Genomic DNA, 24,338 nt, shown 5'->3' on the forward strand with positions numbered 1-24,338 from the left:
GTTCCAAACATAACCACCCAGCTATCTAATCTTTAACTTCACTTTGTCTTCAAATGGCTACCTTAAGTATACCCAGTGCTAAGGACAGCCTAAAATCCCTGTCATTTATTTGACCATCAACCTTCTATCAAAGAAATTCTTCATTTGCAGATCGCAATTCCTAAGCTTTCAACGTTGTTATGCAGTTTGCTATCACTTGAAAAATATTCAGTATAGAGTTATAATCTTAAGGGACAGAATCAGCCGTTCGTCCTCCAATACCTCACAAATCCCAGAAGCAGTTCAGTCTTTATTTTCAATACTGCTAATGCCTTATTCCAGTAATCTACATGGCTTATTACAGTAATCTACATGGCAGCCACTTTTGAACATTGCTTCATGATATGAATATGCAGATGCTATGCCTTCTGTGGCCAAAGCCTTATGTGCCTTAAATGTACAATAAGCCCTGCATCTTATATAGTCCCGCCATAACTGTCAGTGAAACAGACTAGGAAATTTATATTTTCCTGCAAGCCCGTGTAGGAGGTGGAATTAAAGTTTATTCCACCAGACAATGCACTTGTGTAAATATATTAAAATAGTTTTTATATCTTTGATTGTGGTAACTATGTGATGTTTAGATAGTTCTTTTTCAATTTTGTGGAACATAACAATTTTCAAAAATCTTTCTAAGAGAATTTTTCCAGTAGTAAGGTTACATCCACATACCCATGATTCGATAATTATTTCATTCTGGAAACATCAATTTACTCTTTCATTTTGAAGCTTCATCGGGAGTTTGTTTACCAAAAAATCATTAGGCAAAATTTACAGAAAAAATAAAAATGAAGTTGACAGTACTACTTACAATTAAACAACCTATCATAGTGTTTTTTTGTCTACCTTCTTTTTACATTGTTAAAACTCATACTTTCATCTTCAGAGAATTTACACATCCCACATTGTTTAAAGATTTGTTGATCTTTAATTAAAAAATCAAATTCATTCATTAGTATATCAGTGCCATTCGTTGACTTATGCACAATTTCAAATAAAAATTAAAACCAGTTAACTTTACTTAAAAGTTACTAGAATGTAGCATATATTTGATATTGTTTGTTAAACGATTCATCATTTTAAATATACGCTGAGTAGAGGACAGCAGTGGTATTTGAACATGGAGTCAAGTACTGAGTAAAGTTGCCGAACAGCGGTGTCTTGAAAAAGATGTTGAAAACCGAAGACAATGGATGTTGTTAATTGAACTTGGACTAAATTTGGGGGGGGGGTTGGGAAATGTACAGTAGAGACTTCTGTTACAGCTGAGCTTCTTCTAAGTTGCAGGGGTGAGATGGAAATACAAACTCCTTTTCAGTTATTTCAAAGTGAATTTTGGAAATTTCACTGAGATACAATCACTTATTTCTTCCAAAAGAGGTTAATTCCTAAGGACGTGAGGTTTAAAAAATATTTCAACATAGGATTTTAAACATATAGAACAAGCAGTGCTGGGCACAATGTGCAGCCAGGCACGATAAGTTTCCTTTCTGGAATGTTGTTGAGGAAACGAAAGAGACACAGATGGAACAGCATGGAACTGATGCCCAGGAGCTGGAATCAGTAGAGGTCCACTTAATTAAAGAGTTACCTATAAAGGTGAACTTGATGCCGAACAAATGTGCACATGAACTAACTGATTCACAGTTATAGAGAGACATAACACATGGACTTGACCACAAAAATAATTATTTTGACTCTCATGCCAAAATGCTTAGTAGTCAGATAGATACAAGAGGTAAAGGCACAGTCAGGCGCGAGATCCAGACTGTAGTTTAAGACCTAGAGAAGAACCAGAAAAAGGAGACACAGAACTCTTACCAGTAACCAATGAACCACAAGAGTAGATAAAGGAGGACAGTGAGTTTGACATCTTTAAGAATTAAACGCACATTTGTCTAGATGATGACAAAAGCCATGAGGAGGAAACAGGGCAGGATATGGAAGTGGAGTCTCCTCTAAAGAAGATATGTTCTTCTTTCTCCAAACCCTTTCCACCATATGACTCTTCCTTTACCAAGCTGTAACAAAAAGAGAACTGGCACGTATGGAGTGTAGCTGCAGTAAGAGAAGCTACCTTCTAAATGCAACATCCAATGCATATGGTTAACCATTTTCTTCCCATGCCACCCAGCACAGTCCATTGGTGCACAAGGGCAATCCAAGAACCAACCTTTTTAAAAGCAATTACTCCAAGAGTGGAGAGAAAATACAAACATTAAAATGCAAGCATCCCACCAGGGCCCAGCATGTTTTAAATGGAATATACCTGCAGATCCCTTAATCTTTGCAACTACTGGCTGGAGGGCTAACACTATAAAAGTCCACAGCAATATGAAGACAGAAGAAGGCTAGATGTGGGGGTAAAAAAATGGAGAGGACATTAGCAACACAGGGAAGGCTAGCAATCACCAGTTAACTACTCGGTACGTATGCTCACAAAAGTGGAAAGCTATTGAAGAACTTTTGCAGCATCCTGCTGACAAATCTAAAAAGAGGGTGTATAGTGTCACCCAAGAGGAAAAGACAATAACAGACATGCCTACAATCATCCTTTGATGCAGCTGGCACATCCAGTAGACCGTCAATTGTGTCCTGGGCAATGTTGAGAAGACACTCATAGATCAGGATTTTGCAGGTGACAACCTGTTTGATGTAGCAATCGATTACTCCGTGGCAAAAATGAAGGTGGCCAATGACACTTCTGCGGCAGTGGGAGTCCTTAAGGCAAGTGGGCTCTTAAGAAGGTGTTCACAAAATAAGACATCAGGAAATACACCATTACCAACAAGAGCAGTTTCAGGTGGAACAAAAGTCAAAAGCAGAAGTTATGCCCTCGCAGTGGCAGCATCCAGGACATAGGAGACCATCCTTTTGGGCTTGATCCAGTGGAAAAGGCCATGCAGCCGAGGCTAAGCTATAAGTGACCTGCACCAGGACAATGTGCCACCGCTTTGGGAGGGGTAGACTGAGAAGTTTCCTAGAAAAATGGACAAAAATATCCTCTGATAAACAGAACTGAATCTCATACAACACAGGTACCGTATAGAACTAGAATTGACACTTCCCAACATACCATCAAAGACAAAAAGGATCATATTCTGGTTCTGCTACAAGAAGTAAAGAAGGAGCTGTGGAGAGTTTAAAAGGATTGGAATAAGTGGGTCTATTGGGTGTGTTTTTTAAAACCGAAGCAAATCTCACTCATCATGGACTTAACATTCTTGAACAAGTACATAAAAACAATTAAAATGGCAACGCCACAGAAAGTGCTCCCAATGCTAGAAGAGGGAGATTACATGGAATCAGTAGACTTAAAAGATGCCTAGCTCTGTATTCCAATGAACAAAAATCACTGGGTATTCCTCCGTATTATGATGGGTGTATTTGTTATCAGTTCATAGTTCTGCTATTTGGAATAGCATCATTATCAAGAAACTTTACCAAAAGCTTACCAGTGGTTGGAGAGAGCCCTTGAACCACCAAATTAAATATGTCTATCATTACCTAGACAACTTGCTGGTTAACGTAAACTCGTTCTGATAATGCCAGTGTAGAAGAGGTGATGCAGACATTGTTAAGATTGGGTGTTACTATGAACATGGAGAAATCATGAGAATGTTCCTGGGGTTGGAAGTAGACTCTGTGAAAGCTACAGATTTTCCCACATAACGTAGAGTTCTAGCTGTGAAGTCATAAGTTCACTTCTACCAAATATCAACATAAAAATGTTAGAAGTGATGAAATCATGGATCTCATCAGAGGATTGGGAGAACCTAATGGCTGTCACAAACAAACTGAAAAAATGAGAGAAATGACAGATACAACAAACACATCAGTGACTGTTACCACAGATGCATCTCACACAGTTTGAATTACTGTTATGGGTAGGTTGAATATTTAAAATCACTGTATTCAGAAGGAAGCAGTCGTGCATCTAAATGCACTATGGCATAGGACAGTAATTCTAGCATCAAAGGGGTTTCACATGCCAGTTGCAGGCAAGGTGCACAGGGGCAGACAAGACAACACTACAACGTTCTTCCTAAGCAAACGTGGAGGCAGAAGAGGGCTCTCAAGTCTAGCACAGAACGTTTGGAGGTGGGCCATTCCGAAAGACCACCATTGTCCTTTCCAACAGCATGTTGGAGCCTAAAACTAGTATTAGCGCAACTGATGAAACATCCTGCTGAGCTTGTGCATAAAGCAGATTTGAAAGGTCTAATGCTAAAGATAGCCTTTTTGATTGCAAGTATCTGCTTCTGCAGAGTGAACCAGTTACAGGCCTTAGCCTTAGCAATCAAGGAACCCTATCATAAAATGCGGGTAACCTAAGCTAACCGGTTATCTGTCAGGCATACTAATTGGATGCAGGTAGTAAAATTGAGTGCAAAATATCAAACCAGGGCAAAAAGAAAAAACTGTGTTAATACATGTTAAAACATTTACTAATGCTATAACTAATCTTAACGCATATTACCTAAATATATATGTTCGATGGCATGTGAAGCTGCAGATACACATGCTGTGCACTGTTCCTGCCATCTAGTGTTGGGCTCGGAGTGTTACAAGTTGTTTTTCTTCGAAGAAGTCTTTTCGAGTCACAGGACTGAGTGACTTCTCCCTTTCGGCTCCATTGCGCATGGGCATCGACTCCATCTTAGATTGTTTTCTTTCCGCCATTGGGTTCGGATGTGGTCCTCTTTACTCCGTTATTCGAATCGGAAAAAGACTATAAATCCTCGAAAAGCGTCGGTAATGTTTGCGATCGGGAAACATCTTCCATCGACACACTTTTGGTGGCCCTTCGGGGCTTCCGCCCCCAGCTGAGGCCTGGTCGGCCCGACCAGAGACGCCGTCGAAGCCTAATGGACCGGACCCCTTTCCGTTTCTGCCCGAAGTGCCACTCTAAGTATCCCTTTACAGACCAGCATCGGGTCTGTAATCTCTGTCTGTCACCGGAGCACAGAGAAGATACTTGCGAGGCCTGCAAGTCCTTTCGATCAAAGAAGACCTTAAGGGATCGGAGGGCGAGGCGGATGCAGATGGCGCCGAAGACTTCGGAACACCTCAACGTCTAAAAGGAGGAGATGGCTATCTCCACCCAGGGATCGGACTCTGACGACTCAGACGGAGACCGACCGCCTACAGCAGGCCAACAAGTGAGTACGCCTACCCCAACCCAACCCCACACTCAGCCTCGGGGACGCCACTGCCTGAAGGCCATGGCTCGACCCATAAAAAGCAAAGCGGTGACCAAGCCACACCTTCGGCACCGAAGAAGGGCAAAATTGTGCCAAAGTCTTCGGATTCGAGCCGAGAACCCTGCGTCGAAAAATCTCGACACCGAATTGTTGAGTCAACTAAGCCTCGAAAAAGCCTTTCGGAGCCAAGGCCTTCCATCAGCATGGGCATTTCGGTGCTGAGAAAACGGGCTTCGGAGCCGAAAAAGACCTCATACACCGAGGAACATGGGCTCTCTAAGCAGCTAAAAGAGAGGCACAGATTTGAAGAGGAGCTTCAAATTGAAGAGTTTGGCCAAACGCAGGCATGGATACAGATCCATAAGAATACTGTGAAAATCCAGCCTGCCCCTCCTCTCAAGTTCAAGAGAAAGCTGGCTTTCCAACCACAGGGAAAAATCGCCAACTAGACATTTTTCGCCAGAACTTTCTCCCACACATTCACCACAAAGGACAGGGTCACCTATTGCCACGCCCACTGCACAGTCACCCACACACACTGTGCAGTCGCAAGATGATGTAGACACCTGGGACCTCTACGATCCCCCTGTCTCGGACAGTAGCTCTGAGTGCTACCCTTCAAAACCGTCCCAACCGGAGGATAGCACCTCATACACCCAAGTCTTGGCCAGGGTTGCTGCATTCCATAATGTTAGCATGCATTCAGAGCCACTGGAGGAACACTTCCTCTTTAATACCCTGGCCTCCACGCATGCCTCCTACCAGAGCCTGCCTATGCTCCCAGGCATGCTTAAACATGCTCAGCACGTTTTTCAAGAGCCAGTCAAGGGGAGAGCCATCACACCGTAGGTGGAGAAGAAGTACAAACCACCCCGTCGGACCCAGTGTTCATCACGCAACAGCTGCCCCCAGACTCTGTAGTGGTTGGTGCTGCAAGGAAAAGAGTCAACTCACAATCATCGGGAGATACACCACCTCCAGATAAAGAGAGTCGGAAATTTGACGCAGTGGGAAAGAGAGTGGCGTCACAGGCTGCCAACCAGTGGCGTATTGCAAATTCACAAGCCCTCCTCGCACGTTATGACCGAGCTCACTGGGACGAGATGAGTGATATCATCCAGCATCTCCCCAAGGAATATCAAAAACAACGGGCTCAACAGGTGGTAGAGGAAGGGCAAGCAATATCGAACAATCAAATTAGTTCCGCATTGGATTCCGCTGACACTGCCGCAAGAACAATAAACACGGCAGTCATAATTAGACTGCACGCCTGGCTAAGGTCCTCAGGGTTCAAACCTGAGATACAGCAGGCAGTACTGAACATGCCTTGTAACCAGCAACAACTGTTTGGGCCACAAGTGGACACAGCCATTGAAAAGATGAAGAAAGACACTGACACTGACACTGACACGGCCAAAGCCATGGGCACGCTCTACCCGTCCCAATATAGAGGGACATTCAGGAAACCGCAATATAGGGGAGGTTTCAGACAACAGCCTTCAGAGGCATCCACCCCTCAAGCAAAACCCACCTACCAATCCCAATATCAGAGAGGGGGGGAGTTTGCGGCTCCTCCCAGGGGACAAATCCCAAGATTAAGGGGAAAGTTTCGGCCCACTAAGCAGGCCACCAATAACAAACAGTGACTTGCCTGTCACCCTTCCCCCAACACCTCACCAGTGGGGGGGGGGAAGACTAACATTTTACCACAAACATTGGTCAGACATAACCACGGACACATGGGTCCTATCAATTATCCAACATGGTTACTGTATAGAATTCACCCATTTCCCTCCAGATATTCCCCCAAGAGCGCACAAACTGTTGGTGCAACATCTAGACATGTTACAAATAGAGGTGGAAGCACTATTAACAAAACAAGCCATAGAACTAGTACCTCACCATCAAAAAGGAACAGGGGTTTATTCCCTATATTTCCTTATTCCCAAAAAGGACAAAACACTAAGACCAATTTTAGATCTCAGGACTCTAAACCTATTCATCAAATCAGAACACTTCCACATGGTCACACTACAAGATGTAGTCCCCTTACTAAAACACGGAGAATACATTTCAACACTGGATCTAAAAGATGCGTATTTCCATATACCCATCCATCCATCTCACAGAAAATATCTCAGGTTGGTCATACAGGGCAAACATTACCAATTCAAGGTATTGCCCTTCGGGATAACAGCAGCACCCAGAGTACTTACAAAATGCCTCGCTGTAGTAGCAGCCCATATAAGGAGAAATCACACGTATTCCCATAACTAGACGATTGGCTAATAAAATCCAACACTGAACAACGGTGTCACAATCACACACAGTATGTAATAGATACCCTATACAAACTACGGTTCTCTATAAATTACCAAAAATCTCACTTACAACCATCCCAACTACAACAATACTTGGGAGCAACACTCAAAGAGCGATTGCCACTCCAAGCCCACAAAGAGTACAATCATTCCAAACCATGCTATCAAACATACAACCAAATCAGCACTACATAGTCAGATTTGTCATGAAACTCCTAGGCATAATGGCATCATGCATTGCAATTGTCCCAAACGCGCGGCTACACATGCGGCCCTTACAGCAGTGCCTTGCACAACAATGGACGCAGGCACAGGGTCAACTCCAAGATCTAGTGTTGATAGACCGCCAAACACACTATTCGCTTCAATGGTGGAACCCTGTAAATTTAAACAAAGGGCGGCCTTTTCAAGACCCTGTGCCTCACGCCATTCTCACAACAGATGCGTCAATGATTGGGTGGGGAGCATACCTCAACAATCACAATATACAAGGGCAATGGGACAGTCAACAAAGGCAACTACACATAAAGCATTTCAACCTCTTCTAGTTCACAAACACATTCTTGTCAAAACAGACAATATGACAACAATGTACTACCTAAACAAACAGGGGGGAACACACTCATCACAACTATGCCTCCTAGCACAAAAGATTTGGCATTGGGCAATTCACAACAACATTCGCCTAATAGCTCAATATATTCCAGGCATTCACAATCAATTAGCCGACAATCTCAGTCGAGATCACCAGCAAACTCACGAATGGGAAATACATCCCCAGATACTACAAAAATAATTTCACCAGTGGGGGACACCAGACATAGATCTGTTCGCCACAAAACAAAACGCAAAATGCCAAAACTTTGCATCCAGGTACCCACACCCTCAGTCCAAGGGCAATGCTTTATGGATCAATTGGTCAGGGATATTTGCTTACGCTTTTCCCCCTCTCCCACTCATTCCTTTCCTAGTCAACAAACTGAGTCAAAACAAACTCAAACTAATACTCATAGCACCAACGTGGGCACGCCAACCGTGGTACACCACACTGTTGGACCTCTCAGTAGTACCTCACATCAAAATCCCAAACAGACCATATCTGTTAACACAACACAAACGGATCAGACACCCCAATCCAGCAACGCTCAACCTAGCAATCTGGTTCCTGAAGTCTTAGAGTTTGGCTATCAAAATCTTCCAAATGAGAGTATGGAAGTCATTAAACAAGCAAGAAAACCTACCACAAGGCATTGCTATGCTAAAAAATGGAAAAGGTTTGTTTTCTACTGCCAAACAAACCAAATCACACCGTTAGATGCCTCCATACAAGACATTGTGGGTTATTTACTACACCTACAAAAAGCAAATCTTGCTTTTTCTTCCATCAAAATTAATCTCACTGCAATCTCTGATTACTTGCAGATTAAACACACAAAATCACTATTTAGAATACCAGTTATTAAAGCCTTTATGGAAGGACTAAAAAGGATCATACCTCCAAGAACCCCACCGGTACCCTCGTGGAATCTTAATATTGTACTTACACGACTCATGGGCCCACCTTTTGAACCCATGCATTTTTGCCAAATCCAATTCTTATCTTGGAAGGTAGCATTTCTAGTAGCCATCACTTCACTACGAAGAGTTAGCGAAATACAGGCGTTCATTATCGAAGAACCCTTTATACAAGTACACAAACCTAAAGTGGTTCTACGCACAAATCCCAAATTTCCGCCAAAAGTCATCTCACCGTTTCATTTAAACCAAACTGTGGAGCTCCCAGTCTTCTTCCCACAGCCAGAATCAGCAGAAAGAGCACTGCATACATTAGACATAAAAAGAGCACTAATGTACTATATAGATAGAACAAAACCATTTCATAAAAGTAAGCAATTCGTTGCTTTCCAAAAACCCATGCTGGTAACCCCATATCCAAACAAGGTATAGCCAGGTGGATAGTTAAATGCATACAAACTTGTTACCTAAAAGAGAACTACTCATTGCACTAAAGGCACACTCCACTAGGAAGAAAGGGGCAACAATGGCCTTTCTAGGTAACATACCAATGACAGAGATTTGTAAGGAAGCCACTTGGTCTACACCTCATACGTTTACCAAACACTAGTGTGTAGATGTGTTAGCAACACAACAAGCCACAGTAGGACAGGCTGTACTGAGAACATTATTTCAAACAACTTCAACTCCTACAGGCTGACCACTGCTTTTGGGAGGATTACTGCTTTGTAGTCAATGCACAGCATGTGTATCTGCAGCTACACATGCCATCGAACAGAAAATATCACTTACCCAGTGTAGGAAGTTGGCTCTGTATATACTATTTCAAAGTAAGAAATAGTGTGCACAGAGTCCAAGGGTTCCCCTTAGAGGTAAGATAGTGGCAAAAACATATAATTCTAATGCTCTATTTTGTGATAGTGTGGTCGAGCAGTAGGCTTATCAGAGGGTAGTGTGAAGCATTTGTTGTACACACACAGACAGTAAATGAGGGGGACACACTCAAAGACTTCTCCTGGCCAATATGTTTTTATATAGAAAAATAAATTTTCTTAGTTTATTTTATGAACAACAGGTTCAAGATTTACAAGTAATACTTCAAATGAAAGGTATTTCACTCAGGGATTCTAGGAACTTTGAATAATCACAATAGCATGTACAGTTTTGACAAAAATGACAATAAGCTATTTTAAGAGTGGACACAGTGCAAAAATCAACAGTTCCTGGGGGAGGTAAGTAAATGTTAAGTTCACAGGTAAGTAAGACACGTACAGGGTTTAAAGTTGGGTCCAAAGTAGCCCACTGTTGGGGGTTCAAGGCAACCCCAAAGTTACCACACCAACAGCTCAGGGCCGGTCAGGTGCAGAGGTCAAAGTGGTGCCCAAAACACATAGGCTTCAATGGAAATAAGGGTGCCCCGGTTCCAGTCTGCCAGCAGGTAAGTACCCGCGTCCTCGGAGGGCAGACCAGGGGGGTTTTGTAGGGCACCCGGGGGGAACACAAGCAGGCACAGAAAGTACACCCTCAGCGGCACAGTGCCGGCCGGGTGCAGAGTGCAAACAGGCATCAGGTTTCAGATAGGAATCAATGGGGAGACCCGGGGGTCTCTTCAACGATGCAGGCAATACTGAATTTGAGGGGTGTGTTTAGGTCTGGGAGGGCAGTAGTCAATGGCTACTGGCCCTGAGGGTGGCTACACCCTCTTTGTGCCTCCTCCCTGTGGGGAGGCGGGCACATCCCTAATCCTATTGGGGGAATCCTCCTTATACAAGATGGAGGATTTCTAAAAGTAAGAGTCATCTCAGCTCAGGCCACCTTAGGGGCTGTCCTGACTGGGGGGTGACTCCTCCTTGTTTTCCTCATTATCTCCTCCAGCCTTGCCGCTACAAGTAGGGGCAGTGGCCGGAGGGACGGGCATCTCCACTAGCTGGGATACCCTGTGGCGCTGTAACAAAGGGGGTGAGCCTTTGAGGCTCACCTCCAGGTGTTACAGTTCCTGCAGGGGGAGGTGAGAAGCACCTCCACCCAATGCAGGATTTGTTCATGACCACAGAGTGACAAAGGCACTCTCCCCATGAGGCCAGCAACATGTCTGGTGTGTGGCAGGCTGGCAGAAACTAGTCAGCCCACACTGAAGTCGGGTATGTTTTCAGGGGGCATGTCTAAGATGCTCTCCGGGTGTATTTTACAATAAAGTGCACACTGGCATTTATTGTGCTGAGAAGTTTGATACCAAACTTCCCAGTTTTCAGTGTAGCCATTATGGTGCTGTGGAGTTCATATTTGACAGACTCCCAGACCATATACTCTTATGGCTCCCTTGCACTTACAATGTCTACGGTTTTGCTTAGACACTGTAGGGGCATAGTGCTCATGCACATATGCTCTCACCTGTGGTATAGTGCACCCTGCCTTAGGGCTGTAAGGCCTGCTAGAGGGGTGACTTACCTATGCCACAGGCAGTGCGAGGTTGGCATGGCACTCTGAGGGGAGTGCCATGTCGACTTAGACATTTTCTCCCCACCAGCACACACGAGCTGTGAAGCAGTGTGTATGTGCTGAGTGAGGGGTCCCTAGGGTGGCATAAGACATGCTGCAGCCCTTAGAGACCTTCCCTGGCATCAGGGCCCTTGGTACCAGGGGTACCAGTTACAAGGGACTTACCTGAATTCCAGGGTTGTGCCAATTGTCGAGAAAAAGGTACAGTTAGGGAAAGAACACTGGTGCTAGGGCCTGGTTAGCAGGGTCCCAGCACACTTTCAGATCATAACTTAGCATCAGCAAAGGCAAAAAGTCAGGGGGTAACCATGCCAAGGAGGCATTTCCTTACACCCCCCCTCCAAACGAAAGAGGATGAGACTAACCTTTCCCAAGAGAGTCTTCATTTTCTTAGTGGAAGAACCTGGAAAGGCCATCTGCATTGGCATGGGCAGTCCCAGGTCTGTGTTCCAGTATAAAGCCCATTCCCTGTAGGGATATGGACCACCTCAACAGTTTAGGATTTTCACCTTTCATTTGCATTAGCCATCTGAAAAGTCTGTAGTCAGTCTGAACTACAAAGTGAGTACCAAAGAGGTATGGTCTCAGCTTCTTCAGGGACCAGATCACAGCAAAGGCCTCCCTCTCAATGGCACTCCAACGCGGCTCCCTGGGGAGTAACCGCCTGCTAATGAAAGCAACAGGCTGGTCAAGGCCATCATCATTTGTTTGGGACAGAACTGCCCCATCCCATGTTCAGTGGCATCAGTCTGCACAATGAACTGCTTGGAGTAATCTGGAGCTTTGAGAACTGGTGCTGTGCAAATAGCTTGTTTCAGGGTGTCAAAGGCCTGTTGGTATTCTACAGTCCAGTTTACCTTCTTGGGCATTTTCTTAGAGGTACGTTCTGTGAGGGGTGTCACTATGGATCCATATCCCTTCACAAACCTCCTATAGTAACCAGTCAAGCCAAGGAATGCCCTGACTTGAGTCTGGGTTTTTGGAGCTACCCAGTCTAGAATAGTCTGGATCTTGGGTTGGAGTTGCTGAACTTGGCCTCCACCTACAAGGTGTCCCAAGTAAATCACAGTACCCTGCCCTATCTGACATTTAGATGCCTTGATAGAGAAGCCTGCTGCTTGCAGGGCCTGCAAAACCTTCTTCAGGTGGACCAGGTGATCCTGCCAGCTGGAGCTAAAGACAGCAATATCATCAAGATAAGCTGCACTAAAGGACTCCAAACCAGCAAGGACTTGATTCACCATCTTTGGAAGGTGGCAGGGGCAACCTTTAAGCCAAAGGGCATCACAGTAAACTGGTAGTGCCCATCAGGTGTAGAGAATGCAGTCTTTTGTTCCTGGTGCCATTCTGATTTGCCTGCTGTCAAATCAAAGGTATTCAAGTATTTGGCAGCACCCAAATTGTCAATTAACTCATCTGCCCTTGGAATGGGCTGGGCATCTGTCTTGGTGACAGAATTAAGTCCTCTGTAGTCCACACAAAACCTCATCTCTCTCTTGCCATCTTTTGTGTGAGGTTTGGGCACTAAGACCACTGGGCTAGCCCAGGGACTGCCAGAGTGCTCAATGACTCCCAATTCCAGCATCTTGTGGACTTCTACTTTGATGCTTTCCTTAACTTGGTCAGACTGTCTAAAAATTGTGTTTTTGACAGGCATGCTGTCTCCTGTGTCCACATCATGGGTACACAGGTGTGTCTGACCAGGGGTTAGGGAAAAGAGCTCAGCAAACTGTTGTTGGACTTTCCTACAGTCAGCTTGCTGTTGGCCAGAGAGGGTGTCTGAGTAGATCACTCCATCTACTGAGCCATCTTTAGGGTCAGTGGAGAGGAGATCAGGGAGAGGTTCACTCTCAGCTTCCTGGTCCTCATCTGTAACCATTAACATGTTTACATCTGCCCTGTCATGAAAGAGTTTGAGGCGGTTCACATGGGTCACCCTTTTGGGGGTCCTGCTAGTGCCTAGGTCTACCAGGTGGGTGACCTGACTCTTTCTCTCTAGCACTGGGTAAGGGCCACTCCTTCTGTCCTGAAGTGCCCTGGGAGCCACAGGCTCCAGAACCCAGACTTTCTGCCCTGGCTGAATCTCAACCATAGCAGCCTTTTGGTCATACCACATCTTCTGGAGTTGTTGGCTGGCCTCAAGGTTTTTACTTGCCTTTTCCATGTGCTCTGCCATCCTGGAATGTAGGCCTAGTACATAGTCCACTATATCTTGCTTAGGCTCATGAAGAGGTCTCTCCCAGCCTTCTTTTACAAGAGCTAGTGGTCCCCTTACAGGATGGCCAGACAGAAGTTCAAAGGGGGAAAACCCAACTCCCTTTTGAGGCACCTCTCTGTAGGCAAAAAGCAGACATGGCAAGAGGACATCCCATCTCCTTTTGAGCTTTTCAGGGAGCCCCATGATCATGCCCTTCAATGTCTTGTTAAACCTTTCAACAAGATCATTGGTTTGTGGATGGTATGGTGTGGTGAATTTGTAAATCAGCCCATACTCATTCCACATGTGTTTAAGGTATGCTGACATGAAGTTGGTACCTGTCAGAAACCACTTCCTTAGGAAATCCCACTCTGGTAAATATACCAATGAGTGCTTTGGCTACTGCAGGGGCAGTAGTGGACCTAAGGGGAATTACTTCAGGGTACCTAGTAGCATGATCCACTACTACTAGGATATACTGATTCCCTGAGGCTGTGGGAGGTTCAAATGGACCCACTATGTCCACTCCCACTCTTTCAAAGGGGACCCCCACCATTGGAAGTGGAATGAGGGGGGCCTTTGGATGGCCACCTGTCTTACCACTGGCTTGACAGGTGGCACAGGAGGCACAAAACACCTTGACTTTCTGGGACATGTTGGGCCAATAGAAATGGTTGACTAACCTCTACCATGTCTTGGTTTGTCCCAAATGCCCGGCAAGTGGAATGTCATGGGCTAAGGGCAGAATGAACTCCCTAAACTCCCAAGGCACTACCACTCTCCTAGTGGCACCAGGTTTGGGATCTCTTGCCTCAGTGTAAAGGAGTCCATCTTCCCAATAGACCCTGTGTGTTCCACTGACTTTTCCTTTTGTTTCCTCAGCAGCTTGCTGCCTAAGGCCTTCAAGAGAGGGACAGCTTTCTTGCCCCTTACACAGCTGTTCCCTTGTGGGTCCCCCTGGGCCTAAGAGTTCAACCTGATATGGTTCCAGCTCCATGGGCTCAGTTCCCTCAGAGGGCAGAACTTCTTCCTGGGAAGAGAGGTTCTTTTTCTTTTGCTGTGTTGAAGCTGGTTCCCCAGTCTTCTTTCATTTTCTCTTGGAGGGTTGGGCCATTCTTCCAGGCTCCAACACCTCTTTTTCACCCTGAGCCTTGCACTGTGCCCTTGTCTTGACACACACCAGTTCAGGGATACCCAGCATGGCTGCATGGGTTTTCAGTTCTACCTCAGCCCATGCTGTGGACTCCATGTCGTTTCCAAGCAAACAGTCTACTGGGATAGCAGAGGAGACTACCACCTGTTTAAGGCCAGTGACCCCTCCCCATTCTAAAGTTACCATAGCCATGGTATGTACTTTAGTCTGATTGTCAGCATTGGTGACTGGATAAGTTTGTCCAGTCAGGTATTGTCCTGGGGAAACCAGTTTGTCTGTCACCATTGTGACACTGGCACCTGTATCCCTCAGGGATTCTACACTAGTCCCATTAATTAAGAGTTGCTGCCTGTATTTTTTGCATATTAGGGGGCCAGGCAGCTAGTGTGGCTAAGTCCACCCCACCCTCAGAAACTAATGTAGCTTCAGTGTGAATCCTGATTTGCTCTGTGCACACTGTTGATCCCACTTGGAGACTGGCTATTCCAGTGCTATCTGGAGTAGTAGAAGTGGAACCTCTCTTGGGATAGGCCTTGTCTCCAGTTTGGTGTCCCTGCTGATTACAGCTACGACACCAGGACTTTTTGGGATCAAAGTTTTTACCCTTGTACCCAAATGTGGATTGTGAAGAAGCTTTGGACCTTCCCTCCTGAGCAGGTTTTTGGGGCCCTGTAGAAGACTCTTTACTTTTACCCTTGGATGTCTCAACACTCTTCCCCTGGGGAGTCTTTGTGACCCCTTTCTTTTGGTCACCCCCTGTGGAAGTCTTGGTCACCCTAGTCTTGACCCAGTGGTCTGCCTTCTTTCCCAATTCTTGGGGAGAAATTGGACCTAGGTCTACCAGATGCTGATGCAGTTTATCATTGAAACAATTACTTAAAAGGTGTTCTTTCATAAACAGATTGTACAGCCCATCATAATCAGTTACACCACTGGCATTAATCCAACCATCCAGTGTTTTGACTGAGAAGTCAACAAAATCAACCCAGGTCTGGCTTGAGGATTTTTGAGGCCCCCTGAACCTAATCCTGTACTCCTCAGTTGAGAATCCAAAGCCCTCAATCAGGGTAGCCTTCATGAGGTCATAGGATTCTGCATCTTTTCCAGAGAGTGTGATGAGTCTATCCCTACACTTTCCAGTGAACATTTCCCAAAGGAGAGCACCCCAGTGAGATTTGTTTACTTTTCTGGTTGCACAAGCCCTCTCAAAAGCTGTGAACCATTTGGTGATATCATCATCATCTTCCTATTTTGTTACATTCAGTTTCTAATGACAATTTTTGGAATTTAGTCATGTGATTAGGTATTGGCTGAGTAGTCCAGCAAATGCAAAGTCCACCAATGTAGGAAGTTGGCTCTGTATATAATATTTCAAAGTAAGAAATAGTGTGCACAGAGTCCAAGGGTTCCCCTTAGAGGTAAGATAGTGGCAAAAAGAGATAATTCTAATGCTCTATTTTGTGGTAGTGTGGTCGAGCAGTAGGCTTATCAGAGGGTAGTGTTAAGCATTTGTTGTACACACACAGGCAATAATTGAGGGACACACACTCAAAGACTTACTCCAGGCCAATAGGTTTTTATATAGAAAAATATATTTTCTTAGTTTATTTTAAGAACCACAGATTCAAGATTTACAAGTAATACTTCAAATGAAAGGTATTCCACTCAGGTATTCTAGGAACTTTGAATAATCACAATAGCATGTACAGTTTTGACAAAGATGGCAATAATCTATTTTAAAATTGGACACAGTGCAAAAATCAACAGTTCCTGGGGGAGGTAAGTAAATGTTAAGTTCACAGGTAAGTAAGACACTTACAGGGTTCAAAGTTTGGTCCAAGGTAGCCCACGTTGGGGGTTCAAGGCAACCCCAAAGTTACCACACCAGCAGCTCAGGGCCGGTCAGGTGCAGAGGTCAAAGTGGTGCCCAAAGCACATAGGCTTCAATGGAAATAAGGGTGCCCCGGTTCCAGTCTGCCAGCAGGTAAGTACCCGCTTCCTCGGAGGGCAGACCACGGAGGTTTTATAGGGCACCGGGAAGGATACAAGCAGGCACACAAAGTACACCCTCAGCGGCACAGGGGCAGCCGGGTGCAGAGTGCAAACAGGCGTCCGGTTTCAGATAGGAATCAATGGGGAGACCGGCGGTCTCTTCAACGATGCAGGCAGTCACATGGGGGGTCCTCGGGGTAGCCACCACCTGGGCTAGGCAGAGGGTCGCCTGGGGGTCGCTCCTGCACTGGAGTTCAGTTCTTTCAGGTCCTGGGGGCTGCGGGTGCAGTGCTGGTTCCAGGCGTCGGGTTCCTTGTTACCGGCAGTCTCGGTCAGTGGGAGCCTCTGGACTTCCTCTGCAGGCATCGCTGTAGGGGCTCAGGGGGGTCAACTCTGGCTACTCATGGGCTCGCAGTCGCCGGGGAGTCCTCCCTGTAGTGTTAGTTTTCCGCAGGTCGAGCCGGGGGCGTCAGGTGCAGAGTGGAAAGTCTCACGTTTTTGGCGGGAAACGTGGGTTCTTTAAAGTTTTTTCTTTGTTGCAGAAAGTTGCAGTTTCTTGAACAGGGCCGCTGTTCTCGGGAGCTTCTTGGTCCTTTAGATGCAGGGCAGTCCTCTGAGGCTTCAGAAGTCACTGGTCCCTGTTGGATGCGTCGCTGGTGCAGTTTTCGCCAAAGTAGGGAGACAGGCCGGTGGGGCTGGGGCCACATCAGTTGTCGTCTCCGTCTTCACTGCAGGGCTTCAGGTCAGCAGTCCTTCTTCTTCTTTAGGTTGCAGGAATCTGTCTTCTTTGGTTCTGGGAGCCCCTAAATACTGAATTTAGGGGTTTGTTTAGGTCTGGGAGGGCAGTAGCCAATGGCTACTGGTCCTGAGGGTGGCTACACCCTCTTTGAGCCTCCTCCCTGTGGGGAGGAGGGCACATCCCTAATCCTATTGGGGGAAATCCTCCTTCTACAAGATGAAGTAAGAGTCACCTCAGCTCAGGGCACCTTAGGGGCTATCCTGACTGGGGGGTGACTCCTCCTTGTTTTCCTCATTATCTCCTCCAGCCTTGCCGCCAAAAGTGGGGGCAGTGGCCGGAGGGGCGGGCATCTCCACTAGCTGGGATGCCCTGTGGCGCTGTAACAAAGGGGGTGAGGCTCACCGCCAGGTGTTACATTTCCTGCAGGGGGAGGTGAGAAGCACCTCCACCCAGTACAGGCTTTGTTCCTGGCCACAGAGTGACAAAGGCACTCTCCCCATGTGGCCAGCAACATGTCTGGTGTGTGGCAGGCTGGCAGAAACTGGTCAGCCCACAGTGGAAATCGGGTATGTTTTCAGGGGGCATCTCTAAGATGCCCTCTGGGTGTATTTTACAATAAAGTGCACACTGGCATCAGTGTGCATTTATTGTGCTGAGAAGTTTGATACCAAACTTCCCAGTTTTCAGTGTAGCCATTATGGTGCTATGGAGTTCATGTTTGACAGACTCCCAGACCATATACTCTTATGGCTACACTGCACTTACAATGTCTAAGGTTTTGCTTAGACGCTGTAGGGGCATAGTGCTCATGCACATATGCCCTCATCTGTGGTATAGTGCACCCTGCCTTAAGGCTGTAAGGCCTGCTAGAGGGGTGACTTACCTATGCCACAGGCAGTGCGAGGTTGGCATGGCACTCTGAGGCGAGTGCTATGTCGACTTAGTCATTTTCTCCTCACCAGCACACATGAGCTGTGAAGCAGTGTGTATGTGCTGAGTGAGGGGTCCCTATGGTGGCATAAGACATGCTGCAGCCCTTAGAGACCTTCCCTGGCATCAGGGCCCTTGGTACCAGTTACAAGGGACTTACCTGAGTGCCAGGGTTGTGGCAATTGTGGAGACAAAGGTACAGTTAGGGAAAGAGCACTGGTGCTGGGGCCTGGTTAGCTGGGTCCCAGCACACTTTCAAATCATAACTTAGCATCAGCAAAAGCAAAAAGTCAGGGGGTAACCATGCCAAGGAGGCATTTCCTTACACCCAATGTACATCTGTTCGTGGCATGTTCCCCTGCAGATTCACATGCGCCTTTCCACCTCCCCGGGAGCGTGTAGCCGTTTAAGTTGCAATTAGAAATTGTATATATGTAAATAAACATTATTTTAGCACAAACTATGTACATACATATCTATTCCATTGCATGGACATCTTTACTATTCTCATTCTACCACTCCTACCTCACCCTATGCGGGAAAACAATCTATGCGCATGCGCAATGGAGCCGAAAGGGAGGAGTCACTCGGTCCCATGATTCGAAAAGACTTCTTTGAAGAAAAACAACTTGTAACACTCCGAGCCCAACACTACATGGCAGGAACAGTGCACAGCATGTGAATCTGCAGCGGAACATGCCACGAACAGATGTACACTGGGTAAGTAACATTTTCCATATATATATATATATATTGAATATAAAAATCGAAATTCAAAAAGTTTCCAATTTTCCACTTGTATTTGTACTCGAACAGTATATAGGTAACTTGAAAGTTTTTGATCACAAAACAATCCTGCAGGTGTCAGTGCATGTTTTCCACTTCTTCAGGGTAAATTTGAATCAATATAACGCTCATTCAAACAGAAATACTGTTGTTGTCGCCAAGTGTACATATTAGCAAAAAAGAAGTAAACATTATCCTGAGCACATCTGTTCACATTTGGTCTTTATACTACCCATCCTAGTGACCATTCCCTGATCTGTTTTTATTACGTGTATCATATCCATCAGTTGCTTTCTAAAAAGAGACTTTTCAGTGTTTCCAACTTACCAGTAATGGAAAAACTGTTCAGTTGTCAATCCAATCAGTGTGCGCATTTTGAATGCGCAGATGTGCTTAGGATAATGTTTCCTTTTTATTGGCTAATATGTGTTAACACGCTCTTTTATCACTGGGAAGTGGTCCGGAAGCAAATTGCAAGTTGTCAAGGCCTCTAAAATAAAAAATAAAAAGTATGCTGTGGTGTGAGAGCGGGTGGGGGAGCTACAAGCAGTGGGCTTGAGATTGGAAAGAAGTAAAAAAAAAAAAAAAGGGAGAGAGCAACACGGAGAGCAAGGAGAAGCACACTGGAGACAGCTGGAAAGCACACACGCTCTCATGGAGTGCTTGTCCAAAATGAAAAAGTAATTCCTTAAAAGTGAGCAGTGGCAGAATGGTAACAATGCCGTGACCTTGAAAAACAGACTCAAGATAGACAAGAGAAACCATCAAATACAAAGCAAGGCAATGAAAGTGACAATAAAGCCAACTTTTGGTATGCAGTAGGTGGGCTTTAAACCCACTGCAGGATCTTGGTAAGCTCACAGTAGGTGTTTTTCAATCAGATAGATTATTCTGTCTGATTGGTGTGACCTAAAAACAGAGCCCTTGACCTATGAATCACAGACTAAAATGGCCTGGTGCTTTGCTACATTGTCATTTCAGACCTTCCCTTCTGCCTTAAACTTGACCACTTAGTGAAAATTAAGGCAGTTATTGCTACAGTCTGCATGGAAGGATTTTAAGCGGAGAACCATAGTAGCTGGTTAAGTAACCTTTATTTCTTTATAGTTTGTGTTTTAATGCTATGGTTTAACAGTTTACAGAATGGATGACATTTGTTCCCTTCTTTTTCCCATTTCATTTTCGTTGAAAATCTGTCATGTGCCGTTTGCACTGGTTTGCTTTTTCTTTTCAACAAAAGGAAAACAGTTCAATCCTAATAACACAGAGCATTCTGATTGTAGAGACAAGCGATTCAAATGAGCAGAACTTACTGTCTGCTGTTGCTTCTCAAAGTGAAGAGGAAGACGGAGAGATCCGAGACTGCTCCTGAAAAATCCAACAACACAAAAAAGCAGAGAAGCAAAGAACTGTCAAGGCAAATTTGTTTTGTATACAATTTGAAGTATTCAGTTAACTTTTTTATATTAACTAGATGCACATTCATGCTATGTAACAAAGTTCTATTCAAGTGTAAGCTGTAAACAGTGTTTCCCACTTTTGAGGCTAGGAATCATCTTGTGTGTTCAATTTTAAAATGTTGTATTTTCTCAGGCAGTGTGGTTGTTTACTATAATGCAACTCTTACAGTAGGCTCCCTGTTTTAGTTCACCCTGCACGTCTGTGTAATAAGACTAATGTATATGTCCTTCAGGTCGTGGGCACCAGTGCACTTTATTACATATGCAGAATATTTCTAGTGAGTAATTTGTTACAAAGCTTTTTGTAATGTATACTATTGCAAGCTATTCTACCTTCATGCATGAGAGGTGCATATGGTCATGGGTATCTTGTGTCCCTCCAACTGGGTGGGGGGGGGATTAAAGGTACTATTTTCTGATATCTTTCTTTCATCCAAAGGGCTGGGAATTTTGTTTACATTATTCATATTACGTTCCTGGATTTTGAAACATTTTTTAACATGAATTCCTTGAGTTTTGCATTGGCTTAAAATGTCTTGTGTTGGACATCTTTGAAATAAATGGATTTCAGAAAGTTTTAAATGTGAAATCAACCTGAGTGTCAAGTGATTCATATGTTATGTCAGGCAAAGAAATTCATGACCTCCCGCAAGCCTGCTTCAGTTTCCATCGCAACATCCAGAGGGCATCCAAGGATTCTTATTAAAAGGCAAATTAATATATCATTTCACTGTTTACATGGCTTCCAGACCATCCTTGTTTCTGTTTGTAGAGAGTTTACAATTTTATGTAAAAAAATAATAATAATTGTACATCTATTGTTATTAATCACTTAAATTAATGCTCATTTTTTAGTTTAAGTCGGTATTTTAACTGAAAGCAGTGCCATGTGTAATTTACAATTTTAATCAAATTAAAAGAGTGATGTCAGTGTTTCCTTTGTCTCTCTGAGAACTTATAAGTTTGGACACTCTAACCGCTCTGGCAAGCTAGTTTGCTTTGATTTCTAAATAGGTAAATATGAACTGATGGTGACATCTGATGATCTAAAATGGACTTCATAATATTGATGGTAAGTTCTAGTAAATTTAACAGTTATTTCTTCTGTCAGTGAAACTATCCATACAATAACCTTGTGTAAAGCATCTGGAGATGCCCATTTAGCTACCTATCATTGCAATAAGAATCAATTAAAGCAACTTTCATCTAATTTCCTCAAGCCAGAGTACCACACTATCAGTTTACTTTTGCATCATATAATGTGTCATAGAATCAATGAGTACTACCACACAATACCTCTTTGTCTTATTAAAATCTCTTTGCACATGTGTTTTGACCTGCAAATGCAGACAAACGTTGTAACATCTTTCAACTTGATGACAGTGACTTTTATCAGAATAGTGATTATTGATCATTGGTGAAGTTGGGACTTTAGGTAAATATTTGGTTTACGGTATAATCTTACCAACTCATTGAATCAGTAGTCCCCGGTGACAAGGCTGATGTACCTTGGACGCAGATGAGATTAACCAGAAGTTGCAAATCAAATCAACTAGTCATCACAGTTTCAATTTCAATCTCTTGGGAGTCAATGATGAAAGTTGGTGTGAGTTTCAGAGCTTGATTAAAGTCTCAGGTTCTTAAAGTTGTATTAGCAGAATTAGTATTAAATCTCACCAATTCAATTAGATCAATCAAGGCAATCATACATGATCAGTAATAGAACAATAGCATTTAAGTGTATTCTATAAAGAACAGAGAGAAAAGCACCAGTTAAAACCCATGAAGATCTCAAAATCGAAAGTTGAAAGCATGAAGCTTTTAGCCTCAAACCTCAAATATTAATCAAAGCAGAACTTCAGATAAAGAGAGGTTCAGAAAACTTAGTAATCAAAGCAGCATAGATTCAGGCAGGGGAATGAAAGGGCCTCTCAGAATAATTCTGAGAAGCGTCTCAGGAAAGGGCTCTGAAGAGAAGTCAAGAAAAAAACCTTCTTAGCCTAGAAACACACACACACACACACACACACACACACACATAAAAGGTTTCAAATCAAACATTTAAAACAAGTTGTTTCCATGTTCAATCCACTCATCCAATCAGCTTCTGGTGTCTTCATGGAGACAGGAAAACGTCTCATCTAAACAGTCAAAAGACAATGGTCTACAGATATTAACATTCAAATGAAACATTTTTTGGTGAGACATTTTGTAGAAAATCATAAGAGTTCCCACTATTTGTCTGCTGTAAGAAAACAACAGTTCATGGTTAGGCCTTCACATCACATCATTAGATCATACATTTCCTACCCTGTTCAGTTAGCTAAACTATTGTTCAAGTAGAAACATTCTACTAAACATATTAATACATTATTTTATTCTATGAAAAACAAGCCTATGAGGTCAGCATCTAATACTTTATTATTAAGTCATACATTTCTTTCTTAACGTGTCAGTTTTATTGAAAAGTATTATTTCACATTCTTAACCTAGGTCAGCTTCTGTAAAAAGTGCATTCTGCAGCTATTACTTTAATACATCTAAATGTGAAAGCATAGTGCTCTCACTTGAATTAAAAATATGGCTTTGCCTATTAGGCCTACACTTTTCTACATGTTAATTGCATTCATTTTCATTATTTAAAAACAGTTTGTCAACCTCCCCCTCTGATGCTTTCTAACCATCATAAAACCATTTACAGATGATATCAACGTCCACTCTATTCAGTTGAGCAATTTTATTTTTAGATGTTTTCTTTCTTTGTATTTTGTATCATTTGTTAATACAATCACTTAATTCTCAATCTTTGTTTATTTCTCTCTGTGTTCTTTTTTTTGTAATATAATGTTGATAGCTTTGTATTCTTCTAATTAAGTCAGGAAACAAATAACAACAATTAATATAGGTACTAATATGGCTTTGAGGATTTCTCCTCCTGCTGTTGCAATTCAGTTGCCTATTGCAGAAATTCACCTTGTAACACTTTTTACAATGCTAGTAGTTTCTAATGTTCCTAAAACCAGTTTTTTGTCTGAAATGTTAACTGCATATTCTGTGATTTTCTTACTCTCATCAAAAGTGTATGTGCAACAATGGTCAACTTTTAATATCTTGCAGATTCTGCCTTTTTCTGCAAGTAAAATGTCTAAAGCATACCTGTTTCGTAAACCCATTGTTCTAATTGCTATTAATTCCTTGTAAGCTACTAATAAATCTCTGGATGTACTGTTTGCCAGCTTGACCTTTACTGTTGAAAATGTTCTTTCATGATTTAGTATCACTTCTGCTGCTGGAATATTTTCCCCAAATATGTCTCCCAGTAATTGTGTTCCTTCACTAATGCTGCATGCTTGTCTGTGTGCATGTGCCATCGTTAAAGCATCTAAATTATGTACAAATACCCCCCCAAGCACCATGTAACTTAAAATATGCATCCTGTCCACAAATAAAATAAAATTCAGGCATAGTTGGATCATCGGCCTGTAAAAGTTGACACAAATGAC

General features: G+C 43.7%; 1 protein-coding gene across 3 annotated transcripts in view; it reads left to right on the forward strand.

Annotated features, from left to right (window-relative positions):
- The window catches only part of ZNHIT6 (zinc finger HIT-type containing 6), a 215,170-nt gene extending 193,742 nt beyond the window's left edge, over positions 1–21,428 (forward strand). For 2 of the 3 annotated variants that reach the window (XM_069232265.1, XM_069232267.1), the window contains one exon: positions 20,659–21,428. In XM_069232265.1, coding sequence (XP_069088366.1) covers positions 20,659–20,747 — 89 coding nt within the window. In that variant the 3' untranslated portion in view covers positions 20,748–21,428. Of the gene's footprint in view, positions 1–20,615 lie in introns of all 3 variants that reach the window. The other variant, XM_069232266.1, reaches the window with a different exon arrangement.
- Positions 21,429–24,338: the final 2,910 nt, after the last annotated feature.

This window comes from Pleurodeles waltl, chromosome 4_2 (assembly GCF_031143425.1).
Source record: "Pleurodeles waltl isolate 20211129_DDA chromosome 4_2, aPleWal1.hap1.20221129, whole genome shotgun sequence".
NCBI classification, from domain to species: domain Eukaryota; kingdom Metazoa; phylum Chordata; class Amphibia; order Caudata; family Salamandridae; genus Pleurodeles; species Pleurodeles waltl.